General features: G+C 30.8%; 1 protein-coding gene across 3 annotated transcripts in view; it reads right to left on the bottom strand.

Annotated features, from left to right (window-relative positions):
- Positions 1-19,838, bottom strand: part of LOC113516910 (chitin synthase chs-2) — a 34,456-nt gene that overhangs the window by 11,237 nt on the left and 3,381 nt on the right. For all 3 annotated transcript variants that reach the window (XM_052891665.1, XM_052891666.1, XM_052891667.1), the window contains exon 2: positions 9,153-9,255. In XM_052891665.1, the coding sequence (XP_052747625.1) occupies positions 9,153-9,244 (92 nt within the window). In that variant the 5' untranslated portion in view covers positions 9,245-9,255. The remainder of the gene's footprint in view (positions 1-9,152; positions 9,256-19,838) is intronic.

Below are 19,838 nucleotides of genomic sequence, written 5' to 3'. Positions count from 1 at the left end.
TCCAGGTAGGGCTTGGTCCCTAAAAAAAATCTTATTTCCATCTACTATTAGATATATCTGTCCACAGCTAAAAGCTCACTTCTAATTCTGAGGTGGGCACGGCTCATCCGGCACCCCCTTAAATATACCTATGTGTGGGCGTGTTTTGTAAATGTGTGCACGTGACAGTTCAAAATAAATATGGATTTGAAATGGCAAAAATAGTTCACGTATATACGAAATACTTCACGTATTTGTTATAATTTTAATTTAATTGTTATATATGTTAATTCGTGGACATCTAGAACTTTATTTGGATTAAATTACATTTTTTTTTCTATCAATTCTATCAAATTATTTCTGGCGGTTTTATGATATTACATTTAAAGAGGTAGATGTTTATATCGCAATCGCAATACGTGGAAGTTGCAACTTTGTAGTATTTTGCAAAATTATATTATATCCAGGAACATCACACTTTAATCAATTTCCTTTATTTAAAACTAATTACACTTCAACATTTAAATAATATAACCATTTATTTTGTTTATGTTCCTGCCAAATCAGCTTCGAGCTTATATTGCATACGAGAATGCCCTACTTTTCTATCTTTCTCTAACATATGTTATTATGCTATTTTTACATTGCCAATCTTTATACTTTATAATCTAAGATTTCCTATGGTAATCACCAAGTTTCTAGATTCCACGATTAGTCAAAATCAACGCAGAAGAGAGAGCTCCTTATGAATGTTTTATCGACTTAGTGATCATGTGCGAGACAGACATACAGCCTTAAAATTATTTATGATCATGTTTTAATGTGATAAATATTTCTTTAATTAAAATCATAAATGAAAAGCTAAACCTTACTATGGCTTTTATCACGAGAAGTTAAATATTGTAAAAGACTTATAAAAAACATTTTATAAATTTATGAATTTTAGAGAATGATCTTTATGTTTAAGTTATGAAAATACTACTGCCACTGTTATATATTTCGACACAATTCGCGCACTTAGTTTGCGCAGTGTGTACTGGTTATGACAGTAGTGTTTACGTAAGGCACGGTGTATACAACGACGGTAACCCAATTAAACATTGCGACCACTTAGTTACATCGTTTGCTCACTGTGTCTTGCAGTTTGACCAAGAATTTTACGCGTGGAAAGTATAAGATGTTCTATTGTTTTAATATTATGATTATTATTTTATAGATATTTTGGAATTACAAATTACACTGAAGTAACTTGAAGAAAGTTAAAAACAGGTGAAGTTATATACGATATCAAACTTAAACTTTTGTGACAGGAAAAATTTTACAAATAGTTAAAGATTTTGTTCCATAAGGAAAGCAACTATGTCACAATCAATTTGAGACTAACATGGGAGCAATCAGTTGCTATTTTAAGAGATGTTACTGACTATCAGTATCTCCCCATTTTACCCATGATCGTATCGTTATCGTGCACAGCCTATATCCTTCTAATCCTATATATGTTAAATGTAAAAAAACTTCAAATTTAACTGATAGTTCCAGAGATTCATAAACATCATATCAGCTGTTAACTGTCAACTTATGAACATAGACCTTCCACCTGGAGGATTTTGCCAGTGATTGCCATGCTTCTCCTTCCAGAGCTTAGCGTCTTCAAAATGAAAACAAATTCTTTTGAATTAGAATATATTCAGTAAGAAGTGGAACATCCTGTATTAACTCATAGTATTAATAACACTCATTAAAAGTTATTAGAAATAATCTTACCTGCTTCTTTATTGCCGAAACAGGTATGTAGGTACTATTGAGCTGTAAAAGCTTTTACATCCTGTTAAGTCACGATTGTGTATTTAAAATATATGTAAACAACGCGAAAGTTTAAAATTAGCTAATTTTAAAATTTTATCAAAAAGCACAAGGTGACTGCGTATGTTATAAAAAATCTACAGACAATAACATTTAACTTTACTTTTTTCTATATTCGATAGTACGATATATAGTACGATAGTTCTTAGTTTTTTGAGACATTACTAAAAATATTTAACAGTACAAAAGTCCCGAAGTAATCGATACCTATACGACTGATGATAGGTACAACAAAGACAAAAAGTGCCCATATTTGCCATTGTTTTATATCATCACTGTGAAAGTTAGTTGCAAAAATTTTCCACTTTATTATTTGTCAATTCATTGGTGCCTGGAATTAGCAAGTACAGATTTAATAAAATCCACAACTTATATGAATACATTGTGAATCTATTAGCAAAAATTTACAAAAATTTCGATAAATGTCTTCATGATTTCGTTACCTGTATATACTACAATAATGTAACGTCCCATTGCTGTAAAGTGAGTTATTATTATTTGCACCATAAATAGGATCTTCTGATTCCTTTTCGTGGTAACTTTTACGATCGTATTCACTCATTTTCTACCATTACTTCAAATATATGAACACTGACACAACGCACTCATCACTGTCACAGCCGGAAAGGGCATAGAAAGTGTCTTTCTCGTATGAATATTATTCAATAACTCAGCGTGCTGATATGAGGACAGCAAACGGTGCGATCGCAATAACGACTGTTATGAGCCGATACGCAGACCCACATCGGACAGTGATTCTCCATTGTCTATAAGTGGACAAAATGTGAATATTAATTCATAAAATACAACTAAGGAACTACTTGCGTTCTCGGAAGTGAATTGAAACATTGGACACCTTTCCAGCGATGAATCCAAAATATTGTAAAAGTAGATTTTTATATTTTTTTAATGATGCTTAAAATGGTAAACGAACTAACAACTCACCTGATGAAAAATGGTACCCATCGCCTATGAATATAAAAAGAACCATGAAGAACCGTAACATAATGGTATCATATTGCAATACCATTGCTGAGGAGTGTTTTATTCTCTTACATTTACAGTTAAATATGCTATAGAAAATATTTCCTTTAGTCTAAACTAGGTATAGGATCTCTATTAATAAATTATACTTATAGAGATTCCAATCTTTAGTTCTCAAAATTTTAAAACAATTTAAAGTATATTTTTTTTACAATCGTAAGTAGTTTAAACTAATTTTTTTTTGTTCTAAATATAAAATTTAACTTTTTAATTGTCATATAACTTTGTCCAGTTTGGTTAATACAGTCATCAATGTGCGGCAAGTCGGTTCTGCAGCAGTGGGCATGTGAAATCATACCATCGGTACGGTAATTGTTATTATGATCGCTTATTACCCTGACTTTAGAAATGAAAGTAACTTTCATGTGTGAACAAGTTACAAATTAGGTACACACGGAAGACTTACGTCGGGAACAAGATAAGAAGTTTGTTAGCAGTATAATTAAAAATTAAGGAATAAACAATAAATTATTAACATACTTCATAAGTATGCCAAAAATAGAAGTAAACTATTTATGTACTGATGAAATTTATATTATTATTATTACTTTACATTGAAAGACAAATTGAGAGACATCTCATTATAACATTTCATAATATATGAAATTCATATAAAGACAATAATTTTACAATATAGGAAGTATTTTTGTATTACACATTTCAGAATTCAGTTCGAGAATTTATACACATTACAAAATGTTATGACCTTCCTCTACAAACTATGTAGACAGCCGCCGTCTAGGTGTTATCGCCGAAACCTCAACCTAACAGGCTCTAGGCGTTTGCATAGCTTACCTACATGTTGCGAACAATAGATCACTCAATGTCGGTTCACTCACGAAAACTTACGAAAGCCTTCGCATGTCTAATAGGCATTAGGTGTGCCATAAATACAATAAAATATTATTAATATTTTCAATATTATTTTTTTCATAATGTGTCTAATCACGATATGTGTTTTTAATAAATAATTTAAAAAATAAATCCACGTTTTCGGTCCACCTAATTTCGACACAAATGGTAAATTTGATCTGCATAAGAACAGCGACTTTATATATACATTAGATTGAATACTTGAATTTAGAAAGCAAAAGCAGTATGTTGCTCTTTAAAAAGAAATCGCCCATCGTAATCGATAGCAAAAAGAGTCATCAAAAACATTTCATGATTGGTTAAAACAGACAAACTAACTTAAAATCTCCTCCATTCAAAAAACGTTTAAAAATTACTAATTTTAAGGAATGTGTCATTCTAATATATATAATATTAGGTTTTCTAAAATTAAAATAGAAAAACATTTTAGAAGTTTTGGAAACTTCTAAAATTACTATTTGTGACTTAATAACTTTCGCGAATAAGTTTTTATTACGTCTCACCATAAAGCAAGTGTTTGTTATTCGACACACCGCCATCAGATTCATGTCCATTCATCCAATGCCCAAAGTTAACACAGGTCAATGACCGTTGTCTTTCTGGAATGAGTATAACTATACTTAGATAACGCACCAACAAATTTCCATTTTTGTTACAGTGTGTATGTTATACTTATTTGTATATTTATTAATTCAAATATTTAAAATTATATAAAAACCAATACAATTTAATATAGATATTTAGTCCAGATTGAGATGATTTCACGGAAAACATTCTAAGCACTAAACTTTATTCCTTCCTAGACAACGGACTGTAGAAATACAAATGCTTACCTATTAAATGTAAAACTAACGTTTACGATACTCATCCCATATTCCATTCGCGTCTGACCACGACGGTACCTACCCACGACCAAAATATTCATTACCAGTGCGTCTGGTACCGTTCTATTTAATTTAAATATATACTTTTAGACTAGAAGAAATTAAATTTATACGAATTTTACGGAGTGCTTTTGAAACACTCAATGCATGATTTTATAGCAACTCTTGACCATAAGACTCTTGGTGCCCTGGTGTGTAGATACGCAATACGAGCATACGTTTAAAGCCATGTTATATTTTTTATACAACTTAGAATGGCAAACAAGCTGACGGCCCACCTGATGGAAATTGTAACCGTCGCCTATAGACATGAGCAGTACCATGGATATACATATATATGGTTTTATTCAACAAAAAAACTACTTCAATGTTTACAAATATCATCATCATATCAGTTTTTAACTGTCCACTGCGGAATATAAGCCTTGGAGCCTTAGCCTTGGGAGGTTTTACCAGTACTTGCCACGCTTGGCAGGCGGATTGGAAACCGCAGTTAGGCTTTGAAGATGTTTTAAGAGGGACGCTGCTGCCCATCCCTCGCCTCCCTTAAAGGCCTCTTACGACACCCACCCAAATAACAAGAAATTTGTAGTGTCTCTATAGACAAAATCGATTATGTAGCATCAAACCACAAGGCCTTAGATATTGTTATTATCTATAGATACACAAGTTCTATCTATAAGATAATAACGCATTTTTAAATGCAGTTTGTTGTTTAATGCTATAATCCAAAGGCGATCTCCTTGAACCGTAAAAAATTAAAAGTTTAAATGTCAACTTACGACGTAAAACAAGGATTTATCAGATTCTAGTATTGTAAAAAAAAATGGAATGTTTAATAAAATAAAATAATATTAAGAATATTTTATATTATATACCTATATGTATATGATGTGATGCTTAATATATACCAATCCTTATCAATATTAATAGATTGCAAGTGTAAGGTGAATTCAACATTGATTCAGCTTATTCTCCTTCTATCCATTATTTAGATGATGCTGCCACGTTTAATTGAATCAATGACTAGATATCAGAGATATTATTTGTATCAGCCGGTGACAAAGCTAAGTGGGGCGCAAATGTGGCGCAGTCGATTGATCGAAAGTTGTGTCGTCAGAGTTGACAACCTTGGCATTTGAGCGGATTCCGGACTCGAGCTACGGTGACCGATCGGTAAACGTGAGTCGACCTCAGATAAATAAAATAGCTGCAGTACAGTTATCATGCTATAAGCTATATATCTCTATATACGAATATGTATTCTTTAAAGCGTTAATATAGAAATAATAAAACCACCTGGTTTAAGTACTTTTAGCATAATATCTCATTTACTGAACCCTTAAATTTCCAAATAACGAATAAGTTTTTCCATATAGCATGTAGCTGTATATAACTTTCATTATACATTCTAGAATTGTTGAATGGTATAGATTGCCTACAATAAGATATTCGTTTACTCTTATTATGCTGACGAGATGGATTATTTATTTATTAAGAATGTTTTTCAACTTTCTGTTACATGGTACCTTGTTACCTGGTCGCATTTTATGTGAGGTGACACAATAAATTGTATTCTTGCTTCGTCAACGCACGACAAACATTTTTCTATAATGTTCTTGAATTCCATAACATTGAATAATACGCCATATAGAAGATATCAACAAATGTAGATTATAAGTATCTACTGTAACCACTGATCTATGAAAGGATATATTTAAAATAAAAAATGTGAGAAGTCTTAATAAGAGCCAAAAAAAGCCAAAACAATATTTTTGGAATTTCAATTGTAGTTTTTGCCTGACTATTGTAACAAATACAGTTTTCACAATCGAGTTGCCGAAGGTTGATCTTAAAATCTGATGTAGGGTGCATTTTATTTCGATAAGCTCGATGCTCAATCTAAAAGTGATCTATTTAATAGTTTTTTTCTACTTCAAAATCCACGCGTACGAAGTCGCGAGCAAAAGCCAGTTATAAATAAAAAAAACCACAGCGATCATGCAAAATTAACAGTTACATTTTAAAGATGTATTATGGCCTACTAATTATTTACATTTGACCTATACAATTTTTATCTGTTATGAACAAAAAGACCTTCATAACAAAGGTAGGTGCTAAATTTTACATAACACTAAAATCAGTTTTTATTAACACATATATAAGTTGACACTGAAAGTGTTTTCATACTACTTTAATACCTGTATTGTGTTTAATATACAAACTTATGAAAAGGTTGTAAAATGTAAACAGTGAAAAGTTGCAACAAAAGACTATATGTTTGAAATTAATAATTTAACTTAATATTTATTTCTTATTATAAATATCTGAAAACAAGCAATGAATTGTGACTAGACAAAAAATCTATAGCCATATCATTGAACTTTGTATAATCTTGTATCATCAAATGATCGCAGATACTGATGACGTGTCGAGCTTAAATTTTGGCCCAACCGTGCTGATGTCATACATAACAGCCGACTACGTCTTCTACCCACAGACGTCGTACTCGTAACATATTCACATACATGTAAATATAGTACTATCATCTATTATAGAAACAGCATATTCGTACAAGTATTAATTTGTCATCTCTCTATAGTAATACCTATATATTTTGTGTAAATATTGAAAAAATATATCTTTATTATGTCACAATTGGATTATACACTATAATGTTTTAGAACTTGAATCATAAAATGAAATTAATATTCAACTAGCGGTCCTTTTAAAAATGTATAAACTGTTCTTAAAAATCCCCAAGTATTTATTACCGCTACCTGTAGTGTGTTCCATATTTTTAAGGCGCATAGCAAAAATTATTTCGTGAAACGAACTTACAGTAATGGATTGTTAAACATCAAAGTGACGTTGGTGGAAATTTAATGTATTATTCACATGCTGTTTCCCGCGATTTTTCTTGCGTAAATTAGTACTATATTACTTTTTTCGTGTAGTACTTTACATAAAAAAATTATAAACTTTACAAGTGACTTAATGAGAAATGTTTTTATTCATTTGAAGACTATTTTAATGTAAAATGTTAACGACAAGTTACAAACTAAATATTTGCACGCCACACGGTTGATTGCAAAGATTTGTATTTAACATTTGACATTGTAATGTAATAACCCATATTCAAGCAATCTTATTATAATTCATTCATTCATTATATGTTAAGTTAGGATATAACCAAATTTTATTCAAATTCGTTTAGCCGTTTTAACTTAATTAAGAAACAAACATTAAAACATACAAATATCTTTATAAACTTTCACATCTATAATAGTAGTAGGATAATATACATAATAAATTTAAATATTTATATGAATATTTAAATTTAATATAACGGTGAAAGTAACTTTGTTTTTTATATTATAGGTAGATATATCATTTAACCAAATGCCATGAAATTTAACATACACAAAATATTTACCATGGAAATATACTTCGGTACATATCATGCCAATCAATGAACATGTTATCATTAGAAATAAAAATCATTATACGTAAGTAAAGCTAAAAAAACAGCCAATAAAATATTAACAAATATATATTACATTTCCAACAACATAATACTTAATTTTTCTTTATCAAAGTGATAATTTAAATAATGTCGCGGTTTATAAAAATAGGTATAAAATCTCAAGAATAAACAATAAAATAAAAATGAATCATTCTCGAATAGGAAAATATCTTGTCAGGTTTTATTATACGAAAACTAAATATATGACATTCAAGAACAGTTTTATTGATATAGGTACTAACTGCAAATAATCCATACGGTTTTACCAACACGTTGAACTCTTTTTCTCATATAGTAGATGTATTTACAAAGGTTATTTTCGACAGTGTTTTTTCCCAAACGATCACCAATTTGGCATCCTAATGTAGAGCAAAACTTCTAAATTAAAGAATAGCGTCATTGGTACGTTTTAAAATTTCAATAAAATATAGCAGTGTGTTTGAAGACGAAGGACTTTTAACGAGTGCGTGTTGCCTGTGATGATTTGTGAAATAGAAGCATGGTCCAATATGGTTGCCTGTATTTTTTTTACGTGAGTGTGAACAGAAGCATGGTCCAATATGGTTGCCTGTATGCAAAAGTTTCAAATTACTCAGTTATGAAGAGGGCTATACTCAGCTATGGAGAGGGCTATGCTCGGAGTTTCTATGCTTGACAAAATCCAAAATGAGAATATCCGCGAGCAAGAAATATCCATATATAAGAAAGGCGTCAGTGAATGCCGGTAGCTCAGGACCGTTTCTTATGGTACTCTATGATGGAGGCCTATATATATACACAGCAGTGTGTGTAATCAGATGCATTTTTATTATGTTAAAGTAACTCTATAGTTCTCACATTTCGTCGAGCATCTTAAAATTCAACGTAGCAGGAAGCGAGCCTACCGCCGTCAGTTTGATAAATTTTCGTTTATTATCACTCTCTCGAACTCACAAGCTAAATAAATCCGGGTATTAAGATGTAATAGACATGTTATTATATACCTGCCACCGTAAATCTCGTTTGCCAAGGGTGTGAGCTCGTCATCCGAGTTGTCGCTGCCCTCATCGCGACGCTTCCCTCCGGCCGTCGCCATTTTAGACTAGTCTGTAAATTACAATAAAGAATTAATTAGTATATTGAATAAACCACATACTATACTGGTTGTATCTACTAACAATATAGGACGGCTCAATCAAATATTGCAGGATTTCAATGACTCTGAATTCCAATAACAGCAAATTCGAACCCAAACATCTGTCTCAGATTCACATTTTGATCATTTATAAATTAATATACATATTATGGGGTTACTTCCCGCATTTTGTACTTATTACAATCTACGAGTGTATACTCAATTTTATTCAAATCAGTTCCATCATTTAATCATGATTGAATAACAAATATCCAAACTTTCACATCTACAATAAAAGATTTTTTTTTTCATTAGCTCATCGCAACTATATTTCCCGACTTATACTATGCTTTCCAAGTCACGCTTTGGAATGAAGATACACAAGGCTCTCTTAAATATTAGAAACTACAACAACAAAGCTAAACTTAAATAGATCTATAACCATTCGTCACTTAAGAATGTTAAAAATGAACCTGTCCCTTCTACGTCATCTTAACGCGTGCAAATACATAAATTCCAACGCATTCAAACTCTTTGTCAAGGGACGACATTCGATCGTGATTGTTTTTTTCAGTACACATCTGAATTATTCAAAACACACCTATAAAGTGCTAAAATACCATCAGTACATTAACAACATTTGGCAACCACTTCTCAGGTCCGTCCATTCCACAATACAATTTTCGAAATGTATATTTCAAGTAAAAGTAAATAGTTTTGAAAATAATTATAAATAAATAATAATAATGTATTTAATTAAATACCATCGTTAATTGTTTACTTATAACACCTGTTATTAATTGTTGCCACGGGTCTGCATTTATCCTTACTTAATTATAATTAATATGGTATTATGTATATTCATTTCCTTCAAAAAACTGTCACAATCCTAAAATTAATGCTGATCGTGAAGCGGGAAAGTCTAATGAGTAAGAAAAATGCTGAAAATTTCTCAATTGCAGATTACAGTGTGAATTAACGACTCAATTAATTAATCATAGTCACAATTAACTAATAGTGAGGTATTTTATTATCATTTAAAATTAATCGTCAAACAGCTCAAAATTTGGTATAGTTAGATAAACTCTTTATTGTTTTCTCCAAAAGATTACAATAGTTAACTTATTAGAAATATAAATAATTACAAGAAATAATATAATTACAGCGTAAGAAATCTTCATACAGTGGTTTATCATCCTTAGAAATCTGTTGTCATGCTATATTTACCGCAAGGGTCGCCACATTGCAATGATAAAAATATAGCACCCCCGCCCCCCCGCGCCCCCGTCGTCCCTCAAAAGTGATCCTATATGATATATATTTTCATATAGTATAATCGGTATGTAAAAAATTAAATAAGTCTAGTGGCAGGCCTAGCTTAGGGAATTTCAATTGAAGTTCAAAAGAGTTAAAATAATAATTATAATGATGATAACTGTAAATAATATTAAGCGTGTCAATATACATTTTAAATATGAGACAGTTTATTGTATGATAAATGTTTCAGTTAAAAAACTAACAAGAAATCAACTTATTTTTCCAAATTATTAAAATCATTAATTTATTATCATTATAATTTCAGCCATTATGCGTCCACTGCTGGACATAGGCCTCTCCCATAGACTGCTGTAAGGATTATTTATTTATGATTAATTATATATTTTTTACAATAGGTAGTAAAAATGTTGCTTAAGTACAGCGGACATTATAAGACCTGTTTTCTCTTAAGTATATAAACGATTAAAAACATTTGTAGGTATTTTATTATTCTGAAATATAATAATATCTACTTTTTCGCCTGTTCACCAAAGAGTCACCATGAATCACGTCTCGCTTGACCACAACGCATTCCTCAAGCGAGTCTTCGACCTTGCAGGTCATTCATCCTCCCAAGATTTATGTAAGAATTTACATGATTTATTATATAATATTGCAAGTGCATATATTGTATAGGTATACTTTCTAGAAATATATAAAAATATGATTAAAATACTTATTTAAAATTGATATATTATGTATGTTGTCAATATATTCCTAAAACGGAAATAATTACAAATAGGTGCACTTTATGCATTATTTCCTAAAAATAATAAATTTTATTGTATACTATACGTATAGGATACCTTAAACAAATAAGAATACCTATAGAGAGATTAAGTATGTAGCCTATGTAGGTAGGTATATAGAATTTTCTGCATTCTCAAGGTATAAACGCCTACACACCTTTGGTTAAGTAGATGCAACAACACTTACAAGATATATAGGGTAAAATATATCAATAGTACTAGTAACAATACTTGAATGTCTTGTTCTTATAAGTTCAGATGTGTGCAGGGCTGTGGTCGCGTCGCCGGACCCAAGGTCAGCGACTTCCGGACCGCCAGCCTGGACAATGGTTTGCCCTCGGAGTCAGACTATGATACTCTTTGTGAATAGATTGAATACGTATACGTAACTTTGTACCGGTTATATTGCTGAAATTAGATAATTTTATTCCTCAGGCCATGTCGTAATAAACCAATACCCGTTAATAATCGTTGAAGTTTCTTATATTTAATAACAGGTTATTTGTAATTCAACGTAAGTTTATCGAGTAAATATTGTCAATAGAAATTTGTACTTCCTTTATATTCTATTTCACATTCAAATATTTGTTTTGTATAAACGTGGAGTGGATAATGAAACAATATCCCAATGCCCAAGAGAAATTATTTAAATATTTTTTCTTGAACTGGTAATACATAGAAAAAAAATTAAAACAAAGATAAAAACATGTTATTATTTATAAAATATATTGTATAATAATATACACTTTACGTAAAACTTTCGAGGTTAATTCTTTTGTACAAGCTTTGTTCTACAACAAATGTAAATCTGACAATTGAGATAATATAATTCATGTCATAAAGTTGTGAAGAACAAAAACTAACAAGCGGCAATTCGTAGTATAGTTGACGAGGGCCACAGACCTCACTTTCACTAGTGAGGCCGCCAGTCGCCAGCTGGCAACCCCTCCTCCCTCCCCCTTCTGCACACTTCCCCACCATTGCACTGCGCAATACTGCCTTACTTTACGAACCTTTATATTCTGTAGTCAATCACAGTATAATTAGAATTGGTTTTATGGCTTGCAATCAAGAGCTGCAGTATCAACTCATGGCTTAATTTTAATTGTAGCTGCTCTCAACTAAAACATTAGTTTACCTACGCGTATTTATCTACATTACAATTAACAAAATTATGATTTCATATTACATTTTATATTTAGCATGTTTAATTAGCATTTTTAGCATATCTTTATTCGAAATCAGTTACAACCTTATAATTATAAATTTAAGTTCATCTGTATTTTTTTTTATTTTAGCAACATGGCAACATGCAATACCCCAACAAAAAAAAAACATTATACTTACACGTAAATATAAAAGATACTTTACTAATTAAATATAATTGTATAAAAAAAATTGCTTCTAATATACTTAAGGCACGAAATGCATTAGTGAAAGTGGAAAGTTCGGTGGAAGTGAGTTTCGGATAAATATCGATTTGGAATGAATAAATAGAAATCTAAACTCAGATATATATCTTTTGTTAGATATTATATAGATGGAAACATTACATAAACATATACGAGTAAAAAGGTATCGAAAACTAAATAGTTGATAGGTATCTGTAAAAAATCATAAAAATCTTATTATTTCTATTCAACGTCTAAAGCGAATTACTTCGACTTATTAAATAATATTCTAAAGATTATTGAAAACTTTTTATTATCATTTCAGCTATTAATTGTCCACTTTTTAACATATGCTTTTCCCTCAGACTGCCGTAAGAAACGATTCTGAGTCATGCTTAAACTGTGTGTGAAAACTTTCGCAATGCTAGTCTTGCTTGTTTTGAAGATAAAATATTGTATCCGTTACATGAAATATTCTGAGGTGTCATATACCGTGAATAATCTATTAAAATACCTAATACTTCATCCTACTTTTGAATTTAATCTACATATAATAAAATAATATTTGTACATATTAATAAAATTATATAAGTTTTAATACGAGCAATAGAAGTCAAAACAATAAATTTTTATCTATATATTTAATCTGGCATCCTACAAAATCTACTGCACCAAATTGAATACAATTTTTACAGTTGTGTTTACCTGAAGGTCAAACTGATTTTGTTACCTACTTCCAAAATCCATGCGAATGAAGTTACGGGCAACGTAAGTGTAATAATATATGCACATATTAGAAAATCATGTGCTAGAAATCTCTTGAAGCGTAGACAGTGGTCATAGCATCGTGGCCGACCTCGCCGCATTAGTATTACCTCAAGTGACAACATGCCAACATATCTATTTTTTTAAACTGTTACTATTTTTTGTTTTGTTTCATTTGCCTAAAAGAAACCGGAATTTACTCAATAGGATCTTATTAGACGTATATCCTACATGGGTTTTATTTTTACCTCTTAAGATACAAAATACTAAAAGTAGAATCATAATGTGAAAATGAGTTTGTTTGTTTATGTTTCTTACAGGTTTTATGAGATCATTTGAGAATTTATTCATTCATTCACTGTTAACTGCTGAAAATAAGCTTCACTAATTGGGAGGTTTTTCAAATAGATGCCACGCTTGGCTGGCGTATTGGCAAACGAAATTAGGCTTTTGGTAATATTTTAAGAGAAATGCTGGTGTCTATCTTTCGACCTTTAAGTTCCTTTAGTTGCCTTTTACAACACCCACGAAAAAGGAAGTGGTGGTCCATTCTGAGCCGGAACCACACACTTAACTTGAGCATACCGTACATTTTTTTATAGTTATGAGTCGCATAAATAGCAGAGCATAGCATAAAGAAACATTATACAATTACATTTTATCCCAGTCGATCAATAAGTTCATGTCCCGCGGTCGAAATCATGACTTTAGCTTGTAATACCAGAAGGAGACTTTGTAAAAAAGTCGTCTGTTTGGGTACCTCTATCCCATTCGTATTTCTGCCGTGAAGCAGTTGTGTTTGCGTAGATATATTTCGGTTTGAAAGATGGGGCATGGTAATGAAATTATAGAGTATAGAGGCATAACATTTTCGTTTTTAAGAATGACAACGCATGAAAAGATTATGGGCGACACAGTATACTCTATGATGCCCATCCAATACTATTCACGTTTATAAATGACGGTTACAGCTTTCCATCGGGTGGGCCGTCAACTTATTTGACATTCTAAGTTCCATAAAAAATAGATAAGAAAATTGACAATGAAATGTAAGGATTAATAAATTAGTTCATAAATAGAATTTAGAAGTACAAAATTCTGTTCAATATTCAAAATTTTGACCTATCGGAATGTTATATTTGCATCAACTAATATTTTCACAACTTACACGATTCTTTAAATAGGCTAAAACGAAAAAGATATGCCACATACATGCCAGTCAGACATCGCGATTACCACAACTAACTTGAAAACTAAACATATCATAAAAAAAGTATTTGTTTTGAAACATAGCATATAAAGTTACATAGGCCATCGAAAAGGAAGCTCTCGAGCTAAACTTTTATAAAATTACCAACTATTGCGCTATTCTTTAATTTTTTTATTTTAGTCATAAATATCTAGTAACGTAGTAGTAGATTTTATTTTATTAATTAGCTAACATTTAGTTGACGTATCTATTTAAGTTCATATGTTTAGGATATATTAATCCGATATTGATATTTTGTAATAAAAATATAATTATCTATAAGGGCATTTCTCTAGTGAGAAGTATGAACTGACATGTGATGTAAGGACAAAGATTGGTAATCAAGAGAGGCTGTCGTATTGATTTAAACATTTGATTTAATGATTTTGTAAGAGATACTAGTACGTATGAGTAGACCAAATAAATATGCTGAAAAAGATCTAATTTAAAGTACTTGTAATTTTTATTATACAATTTAGAATGGCAAACAAGCTGACGGCCCATCTGATGGAAAGTGGTAACCGTCGCCTATAGACATAAGCAGTACCATGGACATAACAGAGTATACTGTTTCGCCCGTGATACCCCCATGCGTTGCCATTCCTGAAGACTCAGGTGTTATTCCTCTGTACCCAGTAAATTCACGCCATATCCCATCCTTCAAACCGAAACACAGCCATGCAAACACAACTGATTGACGGTTGAAACTTGAATGGGACAGAGGTATCCAAGCAATCGACTTATGTACAAAGTACCTCCCTCTGGTCTGTTGAGCATGTATAAATAAACTGATGAATATCGAGAAAGCGAAAAATCTTTTATGCGGAGCATTTTGCATTTCACAAATTCTGTTTAGAAAAACATGAAATACGAAAAAAAAATACTGCAATATATTGTAAAACTATAAATTATACCAATGCGAAGAAATTTAAATCTACATATGTGCGTGATTATTTCAGTTTGCATGTCTTGCATCATTATTGTATACTGTATTTCATAGAATCGTCTGTAATAGCGATTATGAACTAGTAAACTTATTGATTGAGTTACATTCTATAGGCATGAGCAAACTGAGCGACCGACCGCGAGATCTGTACAAAAAAGAGAAAGTGGGCCTTGTTGCCAGTGACGTTCACCACTTAGACATTAGGTACTTGTCGTGTAAAATGTATTGCAATAGATTTATTAATAAGACAAAACTACATCATAACGAACTATTACAAACACGTTCTATTCAAACCAGGCGGGCAAGTTTTGGTAAGAAGCATGTTACGTTACCACATACTCGTAATACAGAACTAATTGTTTCCCTCAGTTTTGCCCGCACGAACTGTATATCTCCCGCTTCCTTGCTTTGTTAGTGATTAAGCAACGAACACTTAAAAAACCAAACATCTATACGTACATATACATACATGTCTACATATATATTTTTTTTTATTTATTTATATTTATATACATATTTTTGGTGAGTTTTACAGTTTTTACCAATGCACTGACTAAAAATTAGAAAAATCAAACATTATAATAATACAATATTGAAATAATAATAATAATAAATCTAATTATGTTATATAAAATAAATGTTAAAAATGCATTTTTGCGTAATTTGTTAATAAGTTCGGATTGGAACTCACTACTACCTCATTGAGCAGACGCAACGCCTTCGTGAGTGGCGCCTGATCAGCATGAAATGTCCTGTTGCGTGGTAGGGCAAATATTCCGTGATTACGGATTAATATATTTAGATTGATGGGATATTTAAATTTATCTATTAATTTATGAAGTTATAGATGTATTTTAACGTTTTTTTCATACAACTTTAAAATAGGTTTTTCATAACACACCACGGCCCACCTGATGGGAAGGTGGTAACCGTCGCCTATAGACAGAGAGAGAGAGAGAAAGAGAGAGTTACTTTTCGCCCATGATACAACCCCGCGAGGTTGCTATTCCTGAGGACTCAGGTGTTATTCCTCTGTACCCAGTAATTTCATGCCATATCTCACCCTTCAAACCTAAACACAGCCATGCAAACATAACTGCTTCACGGTAGAAACACGAACGGGACAGAGGTACCCAAGCAATCGACCTTTATATAAAGTCTCCCTCTGGTGTAAATGTAATTGAATCATCATCATATCAGTCGTTAACTGTCACTGTTAAATATTAATTTACTTTCTTATAAAACAGAGAGATCTCAGACCATACTTTAAATTTAGTAGATATTTATAGCAGATATATGTATGGGTGTATTGGATTTAGATTTATGAAAATGGACTTCTTCATTATGAACAAATAACAATTCAATTATTTAAAATACACTTTAACGAATGACACCCAGAGGAAGGAAAATGGCCTATTTTATATCTTGTGACCACACGACTTAGCGTAATAAATTTTATTAATTATACAATATACTGTATATTTACTTTCCGACCTCTGAGCCTTTAAGGTTTACAATGAATCATGTACGTATGTGTAAAAAATTGAAATTCTTTTCTTTTTTCTAATTTTAAGGGCTTTTATCTTCTTCAGGTATATCAGCAATATCATACCCTGAACTGATTTCTCATATAAAGTTTTATCTAACTATACTTTCTCTTACAGACATGTTAAAAAATTCTGATTTGAGTTCAGCTAATATAGGTTGAATATAACCAATATTTAATACTGTAATTAATTAATACTTAATTTACTTTACCTATTTAGATAAAACAGCTCTTTTATATGAAATACGATCTCATATATCATACTTTAAATTTAGTAATATTTATAGCAGATGTATGTATGGGTTTTTTTCGTTTTTTTTTTGATTGAATTTAGATTTATGAAAATGGAATTCTTCGTTATGAACAAATAACAAATCAATGTATTTAAAATACACTTAATAACGAATGAAGTCATAGCAGTAGTAGTAACAGATAAATGACCTTAACATTGACTTTTTTTAGCTAGTCTTCAATGAACTAGAACGCACTACGGAACTAATGTGCGTTGATGTCTTTTGTAGGCCATATGTATGTTTTTAAATAATAACCAATTTATTATTTTCTCTAATGGCAACATCATCGAAATATAATAGAATCGAGCTTACAGGTGTCTTTCTAATTGATTTGTTAAAGATATTTACTATTAAACAGAAGAGACCTTACAATGGAGTTAAAAAATTTTTCAAATATAAAAACGAAACTTTCAGAAGAATTGCATGGAAAACAAAAAAATTTTTTCTTGAAAACGTTTTATATGTTTTTTTAAATTGTGTTATTTTTCACTGAAATACAGCCTGTCACCCAAAAATTTAAAAAAATTTTACATTTTTTTGCGAATAATAACAAAACAGATTATCAAACGACTTGCGACAATACAATTACCGATACCATCACACTATGAGCGTGCACTATTACTGTATTAGAGCGGTGCTGTTTAAAGAACGGTGACCTTTCTGTTTTTCAACATATGGTATGTACCATTCTAAATAAAAAAGTGGCATGTTTATTTTTCTTAAAAACAATCACCAGTCCCTATAAAAGATATATACATAGATATATCATCATCATCATTTCAGCTATTATCTGTCCACTGCTAAACATAAGCTTTCCTCATAAACGCTCACAAAGAACGACCTGAGCCACCTGCATCTACTGACTCCCTGTAATGCATTTGAGGTCGTCAATCCATCTAGTGGGGAGGGGGGGTCATTCTACACTACGTTTGCTCGTACGGGGTCACCATTCAAGAACCTTTCTTTCCCATCGGCTGTCAATTCTTATAGCCATTTGACCAGCCCATAGTCACTTCAACTTACTTATCCTTCTCTCTCTCTCTCTCTCTCTCTCTCTCTCTATATATATATATATATATATATATATATATATATATATATATATATATATATATATATATATATATATATATATATATATATATATATATATATATATATATATATATATATATATATGTTCTTTCTAGTATTTTATTGTCAAATCGATTCAAACTCACGGTTTCGTACGAGCCATTGTAATAATAAATGTATATAATTCGAAGCTTCTTATGTATGCTTGGATTTTTTAAAACCACACCATCGCAACCGCTTTGTACACTTCTAATAAAGCAATGCACAATGCAGATAAAATGTTAATCGCATAACACTTTCTTCCGGTCACATTTTCAAGGCCGCCTAAGAACGTGATAGTGGACTTGATATGTATAAATTTATACTTATAAAGATAGATTAAAACTACCTTTATAAATATGTAATTTTACAAAGAAATACGGGAACGCGTAGTGTAAACTTTCTAAAGGCAAACAAATTTATAGTATTCCTTTACCGTTTGTCTTAAAGTATAAAGTTCTATGTTTATTTATATATTTATACAATCCTGTGATGTAGCTTATTTATCTTTTCATCTAAATCCAATAAATAAAAAAAAAACACTATTGTTTAATTGTTATATTTAAAACAACTCTCATAAGTTAAGCTCATTTTATGGCTTTTATTATTATGTCCAATATTGTAAACTTTTTAAAATATTATGCCTTCCATTTGTGAGCATTGTCTGTAAATGAGTTATAAAAATCATTTAACTAAGATGTTATTTAACATGCCAGTTTGCTGTTGATTACTCATTAAAAATATAGTTATAAAAATACGTATCAGATGTCCTTAACCTGTTTTCTGAAAAAGGTCGAATCTATTTTATATAAAATAAATAAAAAGCATATTATACAAACAGATTATTATCATAAGAGATATTAATATTTTTTATTACTAAATTACCTCAATATTGCATCCTAAAATTCTAATACGATTTGTGATAAATTTGAAAATAATTTTGTTAGTTTGTTTCATTATAGCGCCTTACCGGCTTAACCAATCAGTATGATATTTAGTATACACCTTCTATATGGAATGGAAACAGATTTAGGCTATTTTTGATCACGGTCAATAAACATATTCCGGTCACGTGAATGAAGTCACGAGTAAAAGCTAGTAAGAAATTAAAACCCTAAATCTCTACCTTATTCGTATATCCAGTATAGTAATAGCGATTAGGAATATCCTTTTCCTATTGAAACCC

Source organism: Galleria mellonella, unplaced genomic scaffold (assembly GCF_026898425.1).
Source record: "Galleria mellonella isolate WM207_F2 unplaced genomic scaffold, CSIRO_AGI_GalMel_v1 utg143, whole genome shotgun sequence".
In the NCBI taxonomy this organism is placed as follows: domain Eukaryota; kingdom Metazoa; phylum Arthropoda; class Insecta; order Lepidoptera; family Pyralidae; genus Galleria; species Galleria mellonella.
Note: the sequence above shows the minus strand (reverse complement) of the source record. Positions and strands in the feature narration are given on the sequence as shown.